At 38.7% G+C, this 18,615-nt stretch overlaps 2 protein-coding genes across 3 annotated transcripts in view; both read left to right on the top strand.

The window, feature by feature from the left end:
- Positions 1-18,076, top strand: part of LOC139944063 (uncharacterized) — a 48,792-nt gene extending 30,716 nt beyond the window's left edge. Inside the window, exon 2 of the mRNA XM_071941018.1 lies at positions 14,822-18,076. Coding sequence (XP_071797119.1) covers positions 14,863-15,450 — 588 coding nt within the window. The 5' untranslated portion in view covers positions 14,822-14,862 and the 3' untranslated portion in view covers positions 15,451-18,076. The remainder of the gene's footprint in view (positions 1-14,821) is intronic.
- LOC139944562 (dynein light chain LC6, flagellar outer arm-like) lies at positions 4,513-7,049 on the top strand. 2 transcript variants are annotated; one of them, XM_071941611.1, is made up of 2 exons: positions 4,513-4,650; positions 5,955-7,049. In XM_071941611.1, exon 2 carries the CDS (start codon positions 5,974-5,976, stop codon positions 6,241-6,243), a length of 270 nt encoding a protein of 89 aa, XP_071797712.1. In that variant the 5' UTR covers positions 4,513-4,650; positions 5,955-5,973; the 3' UTR covers positions 6,244-7,049. The 2 variants fall into 2 exon arrangements, with proteins under 2 accessions (XP_071797712.1, XP_071797711.1); XM_071941610.1 differs by lacking the exon at positions 4,513-4,650 and adding an exon at positions 5,644-5,796.
- Positions 18,077-18,615: the final 539 nt, after the last annotated feature.

Here is an 18,615-nt window from a genome sequence, read left to right as displayed (position 1 = left end):
GGATTATGCAAATTAACCTACGCTTACTATACTATTACTGCCAAAAATTAAAAAAGCTTTAGTTGAATATGCTAATTTGCATATGTGAACTATCCCATAACAGCCGAATACTGAACCATCTATTTGAATATGCTAATTTACCTAGTCTATTTAGGGCTACCTTCTCTAGCGCGTCAAGCAAGTTTTATTAATTGAGTCATGCGTGTCATCACGTGCTCAACTGTCAAACACAGGGCAAAGTCAAACATTTTTGTAACCCTCAAGTTTTCATTCTACTTGAGATGAAAACAAAATTGTGCACTTCAACGATTCCAATGTTTTAACACACTCAAGGCTTGCCTATAATATGCTGATTTACAAACCATGCGTATATTATTTTACAAATTATAATTACGCTAATTGACGAACGGCAATAAAACAAACGAAGCAAACAAATTGCGATGCAATAAATAACAATTGGTGTCATTCATCTTAACTACTATGGGTTTACAATGTTATTGATAATATTGCTGTAACACGTGCGTATCTACTTGCTGGGTATATGTTCTTTTGAGAGAACCTGTACTGCGTTATATTCTACTACCGCGGAGTAGGTTTTTGGGGGAATTCGGGAGACTTCTCAGTTCTGAAAAGAACTGTCTGCTACCTGGGTGGAAGGTAGAAAATTGACCGGGACTGTACTTTCGCTTAGTGATCAAATTCCATTAAACAAGTGACAATATTACTGTCTAATGCTAATTTTGTTATGCTGAATATCATATCGCTCGCTCCGCATGGGGGGGGGGGGCTAATTTATGATGTGAATTATGCTAATCAACGGCATGCACATTCCTTTGACGCGAAGATAAAACGATCCACGTAATTGACAAGGGAAAACGCTGGAATCATGAGCTAAAATATTCTCTCAATTTTTTATTTATCCATCGCAGAGGGAATACAGGGAAATAGAGGTTTAGGTTACTGGGGCCAGTCTTTCCTCTCATGCCCCGTGGACCCACCAACTCTAGGCTCACACTGCGATCATGAGGTTTGTAAAACAAAGAAAATGGTTGGAACCATTATTCTCATCAGACGGTTGCCTAAAAATAGAGTGGATGCATGCCATGCTATTCGCCCGTTAGGCAAGTCATGCTGTATGCGTAAACCAGGACTGGAAATTACAGTGAAGCAATTCCTTTGGTGAAACGAAATGTAACACCTTGAAGCAATCATTTGTATGAAACAAAATATCGCACAAGAACTGGAAACATTAGCTTATACCTTTGTTTGAGACGCTTGCACAAAAAATATCCAAGTGCAACAATGAAATGTCCTTGTATAATGTTGTCTTCAAAAGTGCAGTAACCTAATTGAATGACTGACGACGAACCATTTAAAGACACTGGACACTATTGGTAGTTGTCAAAGACCAGTCTTCTCACTTGGTGTATCTCAACATATGCACAATATAACAAACCTGTGAAAAATTGAACGCATTGGTCGTCGAAGTTGCGAGATAATAATGGAAGAAAAAAACATTGTCACACGAATTGTGTACTTTCAGATGCTTGATTTCGAGACCTTAAAATTAAATTCTGAGGTCTCGAAATCAAATTCATATTGTTTTTTTTGAGAAATAACTTCTTTCTCGAAAACGAAGTTACTTCAGAGGAAGCCGTTTCTCACAATGTTTTGTACTATCAAAAGCTCTCCATTGCTTGTTACAATTTTTGTTTAATGCTAACAATTATTTTGAGCAATTATCAATAGTATCAAGTTCCTTTAAGATAAACACCACACGAAGATGTTTCGGTCGATCTTATGAAAGGGATAAACCATTTTAACAGTTTTTTGTTTTTTTGTTTGTTAAATTGTTTCATGTAATTTTTTGCATTTATAATGTTGTCGACAGAGGCTAAAATCATCACATTTGTATCTAGTTGATTTATTTAAAAGATCACCTTGAATTAACGAATTAATTTTGAATTAAGCAACCAATGTTGATGCGTTTTTCATGTTTCCTTCATGGCCTTGGCAATTTTAAGGATTGAAGTGCTTTAAAAAAAAATTAGTTAACAGCACTACAAAAACATTATAGGCAGTTAGTAAAATTACACTGCACACAATAGCAGTGAAGATATACAAAAATACAACAAAGTACAAAAAAGTGTGCATGTGTTGCATTGCTTATTTTTATGATTGCTTCCAATCTGTCAGTTCTAAGTAATATTCAGTAATTATAGTCTAAATCATTTGTCACAACAGTAAAAAAATAATTCGTGTGAATTTCTCTTGCTATCAAAATCAATCATAATGCAATTAGTTTTCAGTTTTTAATATAAGCATGAACCATTGTGCGATAATTTTTTTTTTTCCCTGATTGGAACGCCATCAGCCACGCCAAAATGCATTTTATTTTACGACACGTGAAGAAGCGAAATTAAAACCATAGAAACCACCTGGTCGAGGTCAGACGTAACATTGTTTTCATTGTTATGCAAATTTTCTCGTTTATTAAAATTACATTCCCCGTAGATTATTGTTTTTCAGCGACCTGCGACTGTTTTATGCACAATTTGAATTCTTACAGAAGCGTGTAATGAGTATCCAGGTAAAGTTGTTATTTCAGGCGAAGTATGATATTGAACATGTTTACAGTGAAAACACTGGCCAAGAATTTCGATGGATGCAACAGAAACAAAAATAACACATGCCGTGTTGTCAATAACGTACAAGATAGTCTTGGTTCAATACATTACTTTTTTATACTCGTAATGTAATTGTGATAACCCCGGCAGAGGGCGCGCTTATACTTCTTGAACCAATTTCACTTGCCGACGTCTTGGATAATTTGTTTTAGAGGGTGTGGCCAAGTTATGGCAATGAACCACAATATTAGTGACTAAATGAAAAGCTTGCAAAAAAGTGAGGTCGTCAACACCAGCATGTGCATATGCTGTGTGTTACGTCGCATCACGCACTCACTTTTTGAATGACCGCATTTTAGCAAGTGACTCTCTGAAATTATTCGAACTATTATGCTTACAGTCGGTTAAGTTTAAAGGCAGTGGACACTATTGGTAATTACTCAAAATAATTATCATCATAAAACCTTTCTTGATTACGACTAATGGGGGAGAGGTTGACAGTATAAAACATTGTGAGAAACTGCTCCCTCTGAAGTGACGTAGTTTTCGAGAAAGAATTAATTTTCCACGAATTTGATCAGAGAGCACACAACTTCGTGTGACATGGGTGTTTTTTTCTTTCATTATTATCTCGCCACTTCGACGACCGATTGAGCTCAAATTTTCACAGGTTTGTTATTTTATGCATAATAATGTTGAGATACACAAACTGTGAAGACTAGTCTTTGACAATTACCAGTAGTGTACACTGGCTTTAATATCGGTATGTCATTGAGGTATTTTGTGAAAGCTTGTTCCATTCTGCAGTCTGTGTAATAGTCTGTGTGTGCTGGAGACCGTTGCAGCCTATTGTCTAAGTCCCAACCCTCACACCGAATACTTTGGCATTGTGCAGGGGTAAGGGCGCACTTTCATAAAGTTGTTTAGAAGAAAACACTGCTTGACCAATATCTTTGTTAAGCAAAACATTCAGTGGGCACCAGTCACAAACAATGTAAACATAATGTGACTTTGGCAGTTACCTGAATACGTTTCTGTACTTATAGGCTTTATGAAAGTGGGCCCTGTATGAATCAGTGTCTATGGCAAATCTGGCAGATCGCCTCCATCTGAATTTTGAATTTATTGTGATAAGGATCCCACACGTTTAGTCATAGTTATGTCTCGTCTGCGCGCCATACTGTTACACTGCGACGGTTTTTGGTACAATCCATCGGCTTCCGCTCCGGCTTAAAAACAAATCAATAAATGAAAACAAAACTCCAGTAAGGAAAAGGCTAGGAGGGTGGAAATGTTCGATCATTGAAGCCCGTCCGAAAGTGTATATCTAATCAAGGGTCACTGATCACCACAACGTCACAATTAAGGCCTGCCCATCTTTTTATAAATTTACCTACAGCGTGGCCTACTATCAAGACATAGATAGCAGCCGCACCGCTTGTGAAGTTGATATTGCTGGGATTGTCACAATTAATACAGTGTACTGAAAGGCAACGTTGAAGTAAACTTTTTATTTAATTATCTACCTAATTATCTATCTGTTTATGACGATTGTCCGTAGTGAAATGGCGGCTAAAGCTAGATCGCGCGCCATACATAACACACGTTGAATAGCAACGTCCATAGCAACACTCTTAACAACAGTTGTAGCCGTAGCTGTAGCCGCCAATTTGGATACGGCTTCAAATGAATCTGCGCATGTCAAGTTGCATTTGTTACGAGCTACCGCAGCTCACCTTATTCACAGCGAAAAGGAACAGAGCATTTCGCTGCCTAGGCCAATCACCACCCAATATTCCTGCATGTTACAAGCTACCGAGAGAAAGCTACCAAAGGACCAATCAGACACGCGGAATTGGCGTTACCGTGGTGCCGTCAAACAGCGAGGAGGGCAAAGGGGTGCTCCAAGGGGTACAAGCAAAAGTGAATCCAAAATATTTCATCATTCGACAAGCATCAAGTCTGAGACCCAAAAGCAACCCGAAAGAAATCAGGAAACATCACAAAATTTCAAGATATACTGGTAAGTTTAACAATTGTGTTTGGTAACTATTTCTTGAATAAAAATTTTTCATCTTTTGTCAATGAGAGAGTAAAGTTGTAAACAAAACTGTGAAATTTTATTTTAAACAAATTGTGTGTGATTGTGATTGTGTGCAAATTTTATACTAATTTTCCTCCATGGTTTAACCATAATTGTCTGGTCGTAGTCTGCCAAACACAAGTTTGTGCTTTAGAATAAGAGGACTTAAAGACACTGGACACAATTGGTAATTGTCAAAGACTAGCCTTCACAGTTGGTGTATTTCAACATATGCATAAAATAACAAACCTTTGAAAATTTGAGCTCAATCGGTCATCGAACTTGCGAGATAATAATGAAAGACAAAAACACCCTTGTCACACGAAGTTGTGTGCGTTTAGATGGTTGATTTTGAGACCTCAAGTTCTAAATCTGAGGTCTCGAAATAAAATTCGTGGAAAATTACTTCTTTCTCAAAAACTATGGCACTTCAGAGGGAGCCGTTTCTAACAATGTTTTATACCATCAACCTCTCCCCATTACTCGTTACCAAGTAAGGTTTTATGCTAATTATTATTTTGAGTAATTACCAATAGTGTTCACTGCCATTAACTCAATTCAGTCTTTTGAAGGCACCCCCTGTGTTCCCTGCTGCTGATCCCACCTTCCGTGGTAGGAATTTACAAATAATTCACTTTCCAAAGGGGGACTGCACATTCCATAGTAACAACAACACCGTGCACTTTTTCAGTTTTTCTATGACTAGCAGCTACCCTGTTGTGTTGATTCTTGGTAGTTGATTGTGCATAGAAAAGGACCCACATAGTCCTTTCACTATTGGTTGTGTTGAGGGGTTGTTGAGGGCAAATGAAAAATTTGCAACACAAAAGTTCCCAAACAAACTGGTTTAGTCCTGTTTGTGCTCGACACAGAATAGAAGAATGACTAAAAACCCGTCGAGGGTATAAGCTGGCAAACACGCCCATCTTAGCTCACTATTTGAGTGATGTTGGGCTGTTGCGAAAGTAACGATTAACAACGCTAGCAAAATAAGTTTTGTTTGATTTTTACGGCTGTGAGTTTGTACGGATGTGTTTATAAATTGCTTCACTGGATATCGTTATTCTTCTAAAAAATGTCTTGGAGGTATGCCAACTTTTCTCACTCGTGCATTTTTGGTCACAATGAAACAGTCTGACAACCCAAGTTGCTATGTTTTCATTTTTTTAACAGCCTGCAGAAATATGGTGCAGCCTTGAAAATTGCTCTGTATTTACAATCTGTTTCTTATTTCTTTCCTGCAGAAATACAAGAACCGTCACTATGTCTGAACGCAAAGCTGTAGTCAAGAATGCCGACATGGCCGAAGATCATCAGCAAGACGCCATTGAGTGCGCAACCCAAGCCATGGAGAAGTTCAACGTAGAGAAAGACATTGCCGCCTACATCAAGAAGGAGTTCGACCGGAAGTACAACCCCACCTGGCATTGCATCGTGGGTAGGAACTTTGGCAGCTACGTCACTCACGAGACCAAGCACTTCATCTACTTCTATCTCGGCCAGGTTGCTGTGTTGCTGTTCAAGTCTGGATAGATGCAGCTCAAACCAACTCAACTAATCTTGTGACTGTGTAAATAGCTATAAACTGGAAAGTCATGACTCTCCATCGATGCTGGCGCACTTCCCAACCCGATGTCCATCACGCATGAGCCACGACCATTGACATCTGACACATGCAGACGGAAATAAAGCTATGCAGTTCTGTGTACGAATGCTATCACTGAAATAGTACTATGAACTTTAAAGTATTCTGGTTTGGTTTCCCTTTGTTATGAATGGTCGATGCCGTTAGCTCTTTACAAAAAGAAATGTGAGCATTTTGTTCCCGTCAAGTATTGTTATTGGTCCATTGCGTAAAATGGTGCTAGATAAAATCATTTTTCTAAATTCATAAAACCCATCAAAAGTAATGGTTAAAAGTAATAACAAGCAAAACGTTAACCTCAAGCTTCTATACATTTAGCTTCTACCTAAATTGATCTCCCAAGGATCATGTTGTAAAAGCTGTAAGAGCATTTTGAGAACAGAACAGAAATGTTGGCAGAAAAACTGACCAAAGTGTAAAGTAAAGGAAAGTAGATAAGATTTGTACCACCGAGTAATTGCTAGAAATAATCATTTTGTAAATTCATAAACCAAAAGTATTCATAATTGAAACTGATTACCAAAACGGCAACGTTATAACACTCGGCTAAAATTTATGGATATAAAAGCATCCCGAGAACATAGCAAAATGTCAGGCAGAAAAACTAACTTGAAGATAAATTGTTATTTTTTTACAATGTAAAGAAAGGTAGAAAAGGATGTTAATAAATTTTATAACAAAAAGTAACAATGAATTTTCTTGATGTGGCTTTTGTGTGACGCTTAGTCCGATTTCCTGTGTTGCTTGTTTGTTTGTTTGTTGGTTGCTAGTTGTTTTACAGATCCGTATGAAGCGACTCTGGCTGTTTCTGCTGGTCACAGGGACGTGGGAGAATGATTTCAGCGGTTATACCAAATATAAATAATTTTCCTTCAAAAGCATTATGTCATGACTTTATGACTTCAAATTTTCAGAAGAAGGGGTCTTAGAAGAACGTATGTAAAAGCCAGGTACTACATGGTTTTGTTCTTGCATTATACATCATCACATAAGTTATTTCAATGCAATTTTATAAACCATCATTATTTGGGATTGTGAACAAATGAAAATGCACTGTTTTTGTTTGGGGTAAGATCAACCCATGGATAAGTTCAACGTGGGAGTGCGTCTATATTCTTCCACCATGATCGCGGCCGATGTCGCATGCAGTTATGTCCTCTATGCAATACTATCTGGATGACATTATTGCATATGCAATAATGTCCGCCGGACGGTTTTGCATATGCAATCGTGTCCGTCCAGACGCTGCTGCATATTGCAATTGTATCCGCCCGGACACATTTGCACATGCAGTTGTGTCCACCCCCGTGCAAAACCGTCCTTGCAGTAAATTAAACGCCCTTGGTCGACTGAACATGTTCGTCATTTATTTTACAAGCTTAATGCATCATCATGTCCTGAATGACGTGGGAAATGTTCGGCCGATGTATTTGCTACAATCATAAAATCATAAAATCATAAAATCATCAGTGAGTGCTTGCACGCGCGCACATACATATGTACATGTCCACCGGACGATTTTTGCATAGCCCCGGACACGACTGCATATGCAAAAGTGTCCGGAGCGAATACTATTGCATGGCGGACACAATTGCATCTGACACCGACAAAGACTCGATATACATGCATGAGGGTGCGACCCACTACAAAAATTCTCATAAAATAGATGATAGTGCAAAATGCTAAATGATCAAAAATACATGAAAAATACTTGGGAGTATCAAGCTTTTTACAGTGACGTATTTGTAATACTTATAATTTGAATGTATATCTCCCTCCAAATAAAAACACCAACATACACCCATACACCGGTGTAATTTTCCAAACGTTCGAGCATCAATCTTGATAAATGTCCCGCGCCTCTCGACAAATAAATTACCATCTTCAGGGCCTATTTTAGGCTATGCCATCTAACATACCTCAAGTTAGAAGTCAACAACCCCGGGTAACAATTGGCTCTCAAATCTGTCTAGAATAGAATATTTCGAGGGCTACAAACTATAAACGAGGCCGATGCTGTATGTTTTTCTTCAAACAATAGTTGCACCCATCATGCGTGGTTCACTGACATGTTAACAACCAAGGTCTGCGCGATGCACGTAAATGTATGGAGTGCCTATAATGTAACAATTCGAAGCTGTGTGATTTTAAATCAATGGAAAATGATGAGGGGCTGGGTTGATGTACTTTGTCATGTATTGGAAAGTAGTGTATATTAATGGATGGGTTAAGAATATTCGCTTCGCACTTTCTGTCTTGTTTTAATGAAGAGGTTTAGACACTGGACACTATTGGTAAATTTCAAGGACCAGTCTTCTCACTTGGTGTATCTCAACATATGCATAGAATAACAAACCTGTGAAAATTTGAGCTCAATCGGTCGTCGAACTTGCGAGATAATAATGAAAGAAAAAAACACCCTTGTCACACGAAGTTGTGTGCGTTTAGATGGTTGATTTCGAGACCTCAAGTTCTAAATCTGAGGTCTCGAAATCAAATTCATGGAAAATATTTCTTTCTCGAAAACTATGGCACTTCAGAGGAAGCTGTTTCTTCACAATGTTTTATACCATCAACCTCTCCCCATTACTCGTCACCGAGAACAGTTTTATGCTAATAATTATTTTTAGTAATTACCAATAGTGTCCATTGCCTTTAAGGGCAGAGTACGTCTGTACTGTAATCATCCAGGGGAAAAATCAATTGAAGATTGTGAATGCAAAGCACTTACAGTACTTTCTGTGTAAATGTTAAGGTACGAATCATCGTGACATTGTAAACTTTTATATTGAATCTTCCTTTTTCTCGATAATCGCAATGCTGTAAGCCGTCTGTACAACAATGTCGCCACAAACCTCTTTAAGGTAGCACCTATCTGATCATCGACCCCAATTTAATCACTCCATGTCCTCCCTCTGGGGACGAGCTCGTTCAAGCGTCTAAACGCTGACCAATCATAAAGCGTCCTCAACCCTCTCAATAAGCGCCACATCAGCCGGCCCTCTTCATAACAACACATCTCAAAAATATCTAAGAAGTGCATCTGGGGAGTTTATCTTTTGAGTTTTAAGATCAAGATAAGATGAGATGAGTGGGGGAGAGAGAGTGTGAAATCTTGATGGTTATGCCGTCAACAAGTCTAAGTGCGAAGCATCGGTGAAGTGTAAAAGCCAGGCATGAAAAATGGCTAATCCTCAGCGTAACGCATACACACTCGCCTTCCCTCTCCGGTGTGATGATATAAGTGCCACTCGTTCTCATGCACACGGGGGTACTCATCACGATCGTAAACCGTGGATAAGATTTCGACGGGGTCGAGGGAGCTCTGGATAAAATGGGAAGGAAATTGAAGTCTTAGGCCAAACAAAAAATTCCAACGTTGATCGTCCCCGTCCTTCATTCTATTTTGTGGCCGCGTTTTTTTTTGTTTTTTTACCTTATTTTCTTTCGAAAGAAAATAATTTCCTGTGTAATTTGTTTTTAAGCCACCATTGAAAGAAATGCAAAGTATTAAATAAAAAAAGGCCCTTATCCTCCTCTGCTTAGAAAAACCCGGACAATCAACTGGTATTTATTTTTACTTGGCCTAACTGTTCAAGCCCTCCCATTTCGGATACAGGAATCAATCCTAAACTCATTATCGTTGCCGATGGATGACACAGAAACCTTCGATTGTAATGGGAGTTATTCAGAGTGCACATAGATCATGCTTTGCAATGGTGTGCAATTAAACATTGCACACCTATCGTTTTACGGATTCCTTTGAGCTGCGCCTTCAGAGTATGGACATTTTATAAGGAAGCTGACCTCCCGATCACCTTGAAACCGAGACTAGCAACTCGATTCAGACGTAATGTAGCCTTTCGTCAAGGCGTTATTTGTTGTGGGTTTGTTTTTTACCTTCAAACGAAATCCGAATCGCAGCGCTTGTGGTCAGAATACTGCTACGACTTCTTGTGTCAAGACTATAAAGCCAAAGTACAGATATTTAAAATTCAAAATTCAGTAAGTAATACAACGCACGAAAACTGTGGGAACAGATCTGTTCTGGAATCGGTACCATTAGTACAATATTGTGTTATTCAATACTATTCTAACCGACTAAGATGCGGTTTATCTTCATTTTTCGCATCTCAGTTTTAGTAAATTGGCACCTAATAAGTTATAAGTAAACTTTATGTGGTTTTGTCCAAATCTAAACTTCAACAATCCAAACAGCAGTTTAAGATTATCAACATATTTGTTGACTTGTCGTTTTTACCAGTACAACCTTTGTTTATGAAGACCTTATATAGCTACACACACACATCTTTTTTATTACGTTGATCAGTCGTAAAGTTCTTTATGACGTTTATTCAAGCAAATCAATCTTTCAGGTGGTTATCTCCGTCTAAAAAGCTGTCAAAAACTGTCACAGTCGAGAAAATAGAATTTCCTTGGTCATTAGTCAACCTCCATCGGACCGCAACAAATAGTGCTATCACGACCATCCCCCAATGGTCATGACTGGTGTTTTTCTCCCCCTTTTCAATTTAAACTAGCCTGAAATTTTAATGACAAACATTTTCGTCTCCCATTTGAGAAAGTTACTATCTTATTTGAGAAGTGTTTCTAAAAACAGTAGACAATTTAAAACAACACTATTAGGGGGATTATAGTACATTAAAAATGTGTCCCGACCCACAGACTGGTGCACGGAAACGTCTGCTCACTAAAGTGACTACTCAATCACTGCACGTTGTTCCCTCTGGATTAGCCTTTCACTTTCGTGTTTTATACCCATCTTCAGTAGAGAGAACGGAAGAGTCCTGGCTATCTCTGGATGAGCTGATTTGCACGCTTTCTCAAAAAATGCACTCTTGTGAAGCATTTTTTGTTTGTTCTTTCCTTCCCCCGCAATTTACAGTTTCACAAAGACTTGTACACAACATTTCTTGTTGAGCAGTTTGTTTAGCTTCCATGATGTACAACCCTTTTTTCCTATTTCTGTTTTGTCCTTGGTTTTCATATCGTACCGAAAAATGAGGACAGCTGACCCTTGATGACACACACAACGACAAGCCAATTTTTGAAAGTAGTGGAGATCCATGGCAGACTGCCATTGCTTTATTTTGATTGCGGCAACCGAATTAAACATAAAAAAGTGCACACAACGGCCGATAACATAACTTCTCTCGATTTTGTTGTTCTGGTACGTGACATGTCTAGCCGTTTCTTGTTAGATGTGTTTTTTTAAACTTCTTTTTACTGTGTGAGTTGAAAGACATCACAAAAAACATCACACAATCATGACGCAGCACTTTTTCTTTAGGAATCTTAATATCTACACTAAGAAAACCAAGCTTGGGTGTTAAAATTCACACCTAAGGGAGAATCAAAGCTAAAACCATAGGGTGTTAAGATAACATCTATGCAATTCTGGTGTTCTCTTAACATGATCTTGGCGTTCTCTTAACATTTCAGGTAGAGTGAAATTTAACTGCAGATATCATCGTCTTCTACTGGACATCATCGTCCGTGTCGAAGAAAGTTAACAATTCGTTTATAACACGTTTTTTAAAGAAACAGTAGATACTTATCGTCACTGTATTATGAATAGGGGAAAGTACATTCGCTATAAAATCTGCTTAGATTTTCCTAGAAAAATATCAGCAACTCATCCTTGGATTAATTCACTCTCGAGGCGCATGATAATCAAAGACGCGACCGAGATAAACGGAAAAGCTTGGTGAAACGTGATGGGTTTTGTTTCCTGAAAGGGTTTCACTAAAGTTCTTCTTCTTCTTCTCTTTAGGGGGGATGCTAAGCAATCCATTGAGCAAACAAATGAGGATCCCAATTTAATTTTGTTTAAAGGCAGTGGACACTATTGGTAATTACTCAAAAAAATTATCATCATAAAACCTTTCTTGATAACAAGTAATGGGGAGAGGTTGATGGTATAAAACATTGTGAGAAACAGCTCCCTCTGAAGTGACGTAGTTTTCGAGAAAGAAGTAATTTTCCACACTGTAAAAAAATTGGGTAAAAAAAATGCCCAACTTTTTACCCATTTAAGGGCGAATAGTGAACTCCTCCATCTTTTGGGCAAAGTATTACCCATCAAAGTTGGGCGCTCTGATTGCCAAATAATTGGGTAATGTTTCATCATCAATAGTTGGGTATATTTTGGTAACCAACAGTTGGGTAGTTTTTTGTTTACCCATTTTCTGGGTATTTAATAATTATCAATTACCCACTTATTGGGCGATGATTTTATTCATGATCTAGTTAAAATGTTTAACCATTTTCGGTGTTATCCAACAAATGGTGAATGTATTTAACCCTTTGATTTACAGTTTCTTGTGTGATACGTCATACAACCAGGCATATAAAATATATTTTCCACGATGGCAAACGGGGGTGAGTTGTGACCTTGGCATCTCTCTCTAAATCGTGAGGGTGCTCAGTGGTTTGTAGATGCTTTGGAAGGTTAGTTTTTAACTAAATAAAGTTTGTTTCCTGTTCAGTTGTTGTACACAGTCGTGACAGTTGCAGCGCAAGCATTGCAGAGATAGTTCCATGCATGTATTTCATACACAAAGCAACACAACAACCACGCATACATGCCACAGCCGGCGTTGCACATAATGGCATGATAAAACTGAAACTATCACAGTAGTGTCAATGTGTTGCTCGCTCTGCAATTGTCACGACTATATGTACGACTGAATAGAAAACACAACTTCATATTTAGTTAAAAACTCACCTTCAAATTGGATCTATATCCACTGGACAAATCCGCTCGTCACAGCCACTCCTCCACTCGCCATGTTGGAAAATATCTTTGTTCTACTGTTTAATGCCCAACTTTTTGGCAACTCTTTAATCGTAGTGCGCATGATCGGACGATTTTGACCAACTAATGTGCATAATTTTAACCAACAATCGAGATTAATTAAAATTACCAAAAAGTTGCCCAATAAATAAGCAAAAGTGTAACCAACAGTTATGATGAATTCAGATTACGAAATATTTTCCCAACACTTGCCCAACTTTTGTTCCGCTTTTTAAACAAAGAATGGGCAAACAAAATGTTTGCCCAACAAGACCATTTATTTGTTTTGTTGGGCAATTATCGACCAATAATTGTTGAAGTTACTTTGCCCAACAAATGATTTGACCAACGTTTTTGCAGTGCACGAATTTGATTTCGAGACCTCAAGTTTAGAATTTGAGGTCTCGAAATCAAGCATCTGAAAGCACACAACTTCGTGTGACAAGGGTGTTGTTTCTTTCACTATTATCTCGAAAATTCGACGACCGATTGAGCTCAAATTTTCGCAGGTTTGTTATTTTATGCATATGTTGAGATACACCAACTGTGAAGACTAGTCTTTGACAATTACCAATAGTGTCCACTGTCTTAAACTGCATTTAACCTTCATGCGCGTTAACGAACGGATAATCACTTTCTCACACCCTATAAGCAAAGGGTAAATCCTATCATGAAAACGTCAGCTTATAATTGAAATCGCATCAGCAGCAGGTGTAAAACTGTTACACACATTTTTTTTTAAAGAAAACAATAATTGTCTCTTGGAATTAAATTGCGACGTTGACTGGCAGTGTCCGTCACTTTTTAGGCCATGTTCACACGAGATCAATTTAGCAAGGGCCCCTTACTAAAATTGTATTATGGTTGTAAACTTTTACAAAATCTACCTCGTGTGAAAGGACAAACAAAATTCTACCGTTCAGGTCTCTTGTAAAATTATGTCAAACAATTCCTACATTTTACAACCATGCTAAAAGTTAAGCAAAGGACCCATGTTAAATTGCTGTCGTGTGAACACCAGCTTAATATTCAAGTGTTGAGGGAAACCTGAAGACGATTGGAACCTGAGAGTCTTGTCTATAAGGGAAACCTCATCATCCCGTTTAGTGATGTTGATATTGACTTTCTTGAGATGGTGTCTCGACTATAATGTACGCGGAGTAGTCGTAGATTTCATTGCTTCAATGAAATTAACAACTTTATCTCAGACCAACTGCATAAGATATTTGGTACTTTATCTTTAATGTACTGGAAGTCAAATTGTTAATTGTAATGAAAGTTTTGACCAAGGTTTAAAGATCCCCTAAGATAGCGCTCTGGTGCGAGTTTATATTCTTGAAAAAACAAACAGAGCCTGTGCATGTTAACGAGTAGCCTTGTTTAATGCAAGAAATTGCTTTACAATTTGACCAAAAGCTCAACATGTTTGAGTGTGGTCAAAATGTTAAGAAACGATTGGGAGAGTATGTCCCCGTTATACTCTCAACATCCCCCCCACCCCAGCAACCATGACAATTTTAAAAGTATTTTTAACTGCTGCGTTTTGCTTTTTATTTGGTTCATGACAGGCCCTGTTGAATCCAAAACGTTTTTGTAATTTTCTCTCCAATCACATGCTTAACTTTCCTTATTCTTATACTTCTTTACAGGAAAGGGGTGAAGACGTGTAGAAGACAACTTTAAAACAACCATGCCATTCAACTTGAGGGGCTTAGTGCCCGGCTGCACTGCCAAAAAGAACGAGAATGGCGAGGCCGGTCAGAAGCCCGGACGCTCGGCCAGCACATGTGGGGGCGACCCTTACGGCGACGGGTCCGAGGTTAGGGTCCGGTTATCGTCCGAAGCATCCGGCCAGCACAACAGCCGGAGGTGTAGCCGGCACTCCACGCTAGATCACGACGATGGGTACGGATGTGCCGGAACAATCGTTGTCACCTTACTGATCCTGAGTCCCCCATTAGTCCTGGTCGGTGTCATTCTCCTGACGACCGGTGCCATTATTAGCAGTGCTCATTTATTCGGTTCCGGTATGGCCGTCATCGTGGCTGGAGTAGTCCTGGGTGCACTGTCCGCCTTTGCATTTGTGCGTTTGCGATCCAAGACCACGGTGAGTTATGCGTCGTCAGCGGGTCGGACGGCCTCGCTGCGAGGGAACTCTCTCGGTGGTGAACACCGGCAGCTGAACCCGCGGTCGGCATCCATTATAGAAGCGACTGATCACCGGACGGTTGAAATAACATTCTGCACTTCGGACCACGAGACAACGCGAGATTTATGAGGGAGACGAGTATTATAAAAACAACCTAGGTCCCATTATTAACCAATCCACAACTACCTATTTTGTTGACGGATGTTTGGATAAACTCCTAGGAAGGAGGAAGCATGGGCTCGGCATCTGCATCTACTGTTTGAAGAGACACACCGGGTGTATTTGCAATGTCGTTTTCATCTCCGATACACATGGTGTTTTTATTGCAATTTCGAGCAGATTTCTAAATGGAATGTATTGATTTTAGGAGGTTTATTTTAAAGCAATATTGCTGCTACAGTGACTGCTCGGTGCGGGGTCTTTCAGACCTTTTATTGGAGTATGATTTGGGAAAGCATTGAACCCGTACGACAGGCTGCAGATTCCCGGGAGTATAGAAACATTCAAACGGAATGTATTGTTTGAGCAGCAGTGAAAATGCTTTTAAAAGTTCGTGAACACCGGATAGCCTGCACATCTGACGTCACACTTCGAGGACAGGGGACCAGTAAAACACCGGAGTGCTTGCGTTTAAAACAGAATAGTTTCCTTCAACAGAGGGCGCTATAAGAGTGTTCTTGGCCGCTAGTTAAAGTGACTTGTGCATTTTTGTTGTTCCCTACAATGGGTTGATGGTAACTTTATTAAATTACTAAAAATTTAGAAAATTCTGTGAATTTTCATAAAAAGCGACGAGTGGCCCTCGATCGTGCACAGTTGAATAGTAAACACTGGTTGTCAAACAACAATGCATTTATGGGAAGTGTGTTTTAGGGTTAGGGTTTGGAGTGAAGGTTGGGGAAGGGGTTTGGTGCGAGATATAGAGGAAGAGGGGTTCGCCTGACCCCACCGGTCTCACCAGGACAAATGCAAACCGCAGTTAGCTCTCCCGTTTTTAATGCAAGGGTAAAGAATTTCCGAAATTATTTCCAACGGACTGACGTACTCACCCACAGGCCCACAGATACATTATTATTGTAAAGGGTGATTTTGTAAAAACGGGAATATATACTCTAGCGTTGTCTTGTTTGGTCATTTAGCATGCGTGTCCGTACGTGAGACTTGGGAAAGAGTTTGTCATGATTGGGAACAAAGACACCATGCTAAAAATAAGAAGGCTATGCACATTTCAAGCACAGCCATCGTGGCTTAACTTCATAAGTCATGATGGATAACATGCCCCAAGGCAGTGGTAATAATTTCCTAAACAAACACTAATCCATTAAATATTTTAATGAAAATGTTATTATTAGTAGTATACAACAAAAAAACAGGTCAGATTTTTTCTTTTTTTTAGTACTGCAATACAAGGTTGTTGTTGTTGTTGGCTTTATAGGTGATTTTTGTTCTCTCGACATTTTTCCTCAATGCAACCCGTGATGGGTTGCGGGAATGGAAACTGCTTTCTTATATTTACCTAAATAGAAAGCTCTTATAGGTCTACACGTCATTGGTTCTACTACCACCCGATGTGCCTGTGGGATTTGTTTTTGTAGTCTTATAATTTATCGAACAACTCTTTCATTATCGTTCATCATCAAAGGAGAAAATTCACCTTTTTGACTCAATATTGATAATCAAAGTTGCAAGAGAATGATGAAAGAAAAAAACACCCATGCACAAAATTGTGCGCTTGATAAATGGCTTCAAGCCTGTAGTTTTTAAATATTTGAGTGAAAAATTACATCTTTCTCAAAAACTACGTTACTTCAGAGGGTTTCTCACAGTGTTTTTATACTATCAACGGCTCCATTGCTCGTTACCAAATAAGTTTTATGCTAAACATTATTTTGAGTAACTACCAATAGTGTCCACTGCCCTTAAACTGGGCCTTGAAAACAATCTCTGATTGACGGTTGAATGTTTACTTCATCGAGAACTAAAGCGACCATAGTCTGATGACGAACTGCCACATTCGTGACGTCACACAACTATTTTGCAGGTACTCTACCGTTGATTTCCTATAGCATTTCTATTAGCCTTCACTGGGAACCTTGGAAAAATACACAGCCAACGGTGGGGAGAACTCACTCATTTAAAATTAAAAACAGCATGTTTTTTGTATTTCCTTGTCGATCAAAATTCCACAATTTGAGTAAACAAAGACTGTGCTGACTTTGGAATCAGCTAATTTACCAAAAATATGCTTGACATTGAGTGACATGCATTGTGACCTGTGAGATTAGTGAAGTTATTCGTTTTCGTTTTTGAGTTTTCCTATTTTAGCATCTTCGGGATCAATGTTTATAGATTAAAGATTATTTTCTATTATTATGGTGGCCATGAAGGGACATTGAAATTTGTTGTCATCGAACATCACTATTATTAAATTATTCCGACACTGATACTTTGGAACAACCATAAAAGAATTTCGGTGCCAGTACAAGTTGGCAAAAGCAGCCATTTTGGATATAGCGTTTATTTATAATAATGTACGTTGTAGACAAACAAGAATCGCATGTACACAAATTGACATTGGCTCTTTCAGGTTTTAACAAAACACTCAACACCATGTTTGAGGATTGACGTGTACGAATTATTTGTAACATAAAAATGAACTACATTTGTTAATTGGTGTACGGTTTATAACATCATTATTTTGAAACAGTTAATCTTGGTAAAACTTTATAAAAATTAATAAATGAATTTGGTTTGGCGTTCGACTGTGCATAGTTGTGGTTTATTGTCATAAGTGTCGTTAGTGGGACTAGAAAAGGTAATACCTCTTGTATGGTATAATATGTCTGCCTGCCCTGGCCCATTCCTGTAGGTTAGGTTTGACCTGGAAACTTGTCAAAAAAAAAATAATATTTTGACCGGTAGCCCGCGTCATTTTGCAAGTTTATGTAAAATTTTGAAGCAGCGTCCCGGTCATACTGACCTAGAAATGGGTCAAGCCCCACGTGACCTGGATTCGGGTCATCCAAAATGAAAACACATCTTGGGGAAAGGGGGTTCTACCCCTGACAGAAAAATTGAGCAAATTCTTTAGGCCTCAAACCCGAGGTCAGCAAACCCATGGCAACTTGAATGTAAGTTTTTCAACAATCTCTTAAAGCCATGGCTCTCAAATCTTCGGTTTTACTGAAACAGTTGTGTGTTTATTCATTGTGTATGAGCCCTGGCGCATGATTTTCTCACTCTTTTGTCTATAGTACACCCTATTTTATATCTGAGAACAGTCACGATGAAAGG

The sequence above is a fragment of the Asterias amurensis genome, chromosome 11 (assembly GCF_032118995.1).
Source record: "Asterias amurensis chromosome 11, ASM3211899v1".
NCBI classification, from domain to species: domain Eukaryota; kingdom Metazoa; phylum Echinodermata; class Asteroidea; order Forcipulatida; family Asteriidae; genus Asterias; species Asterias amurensis.
The sequence above is the reverse complement of the archived record's forward strand: the minus strand, read 5'-3'. Positions and strand labels throughout refer to the sequence as shown.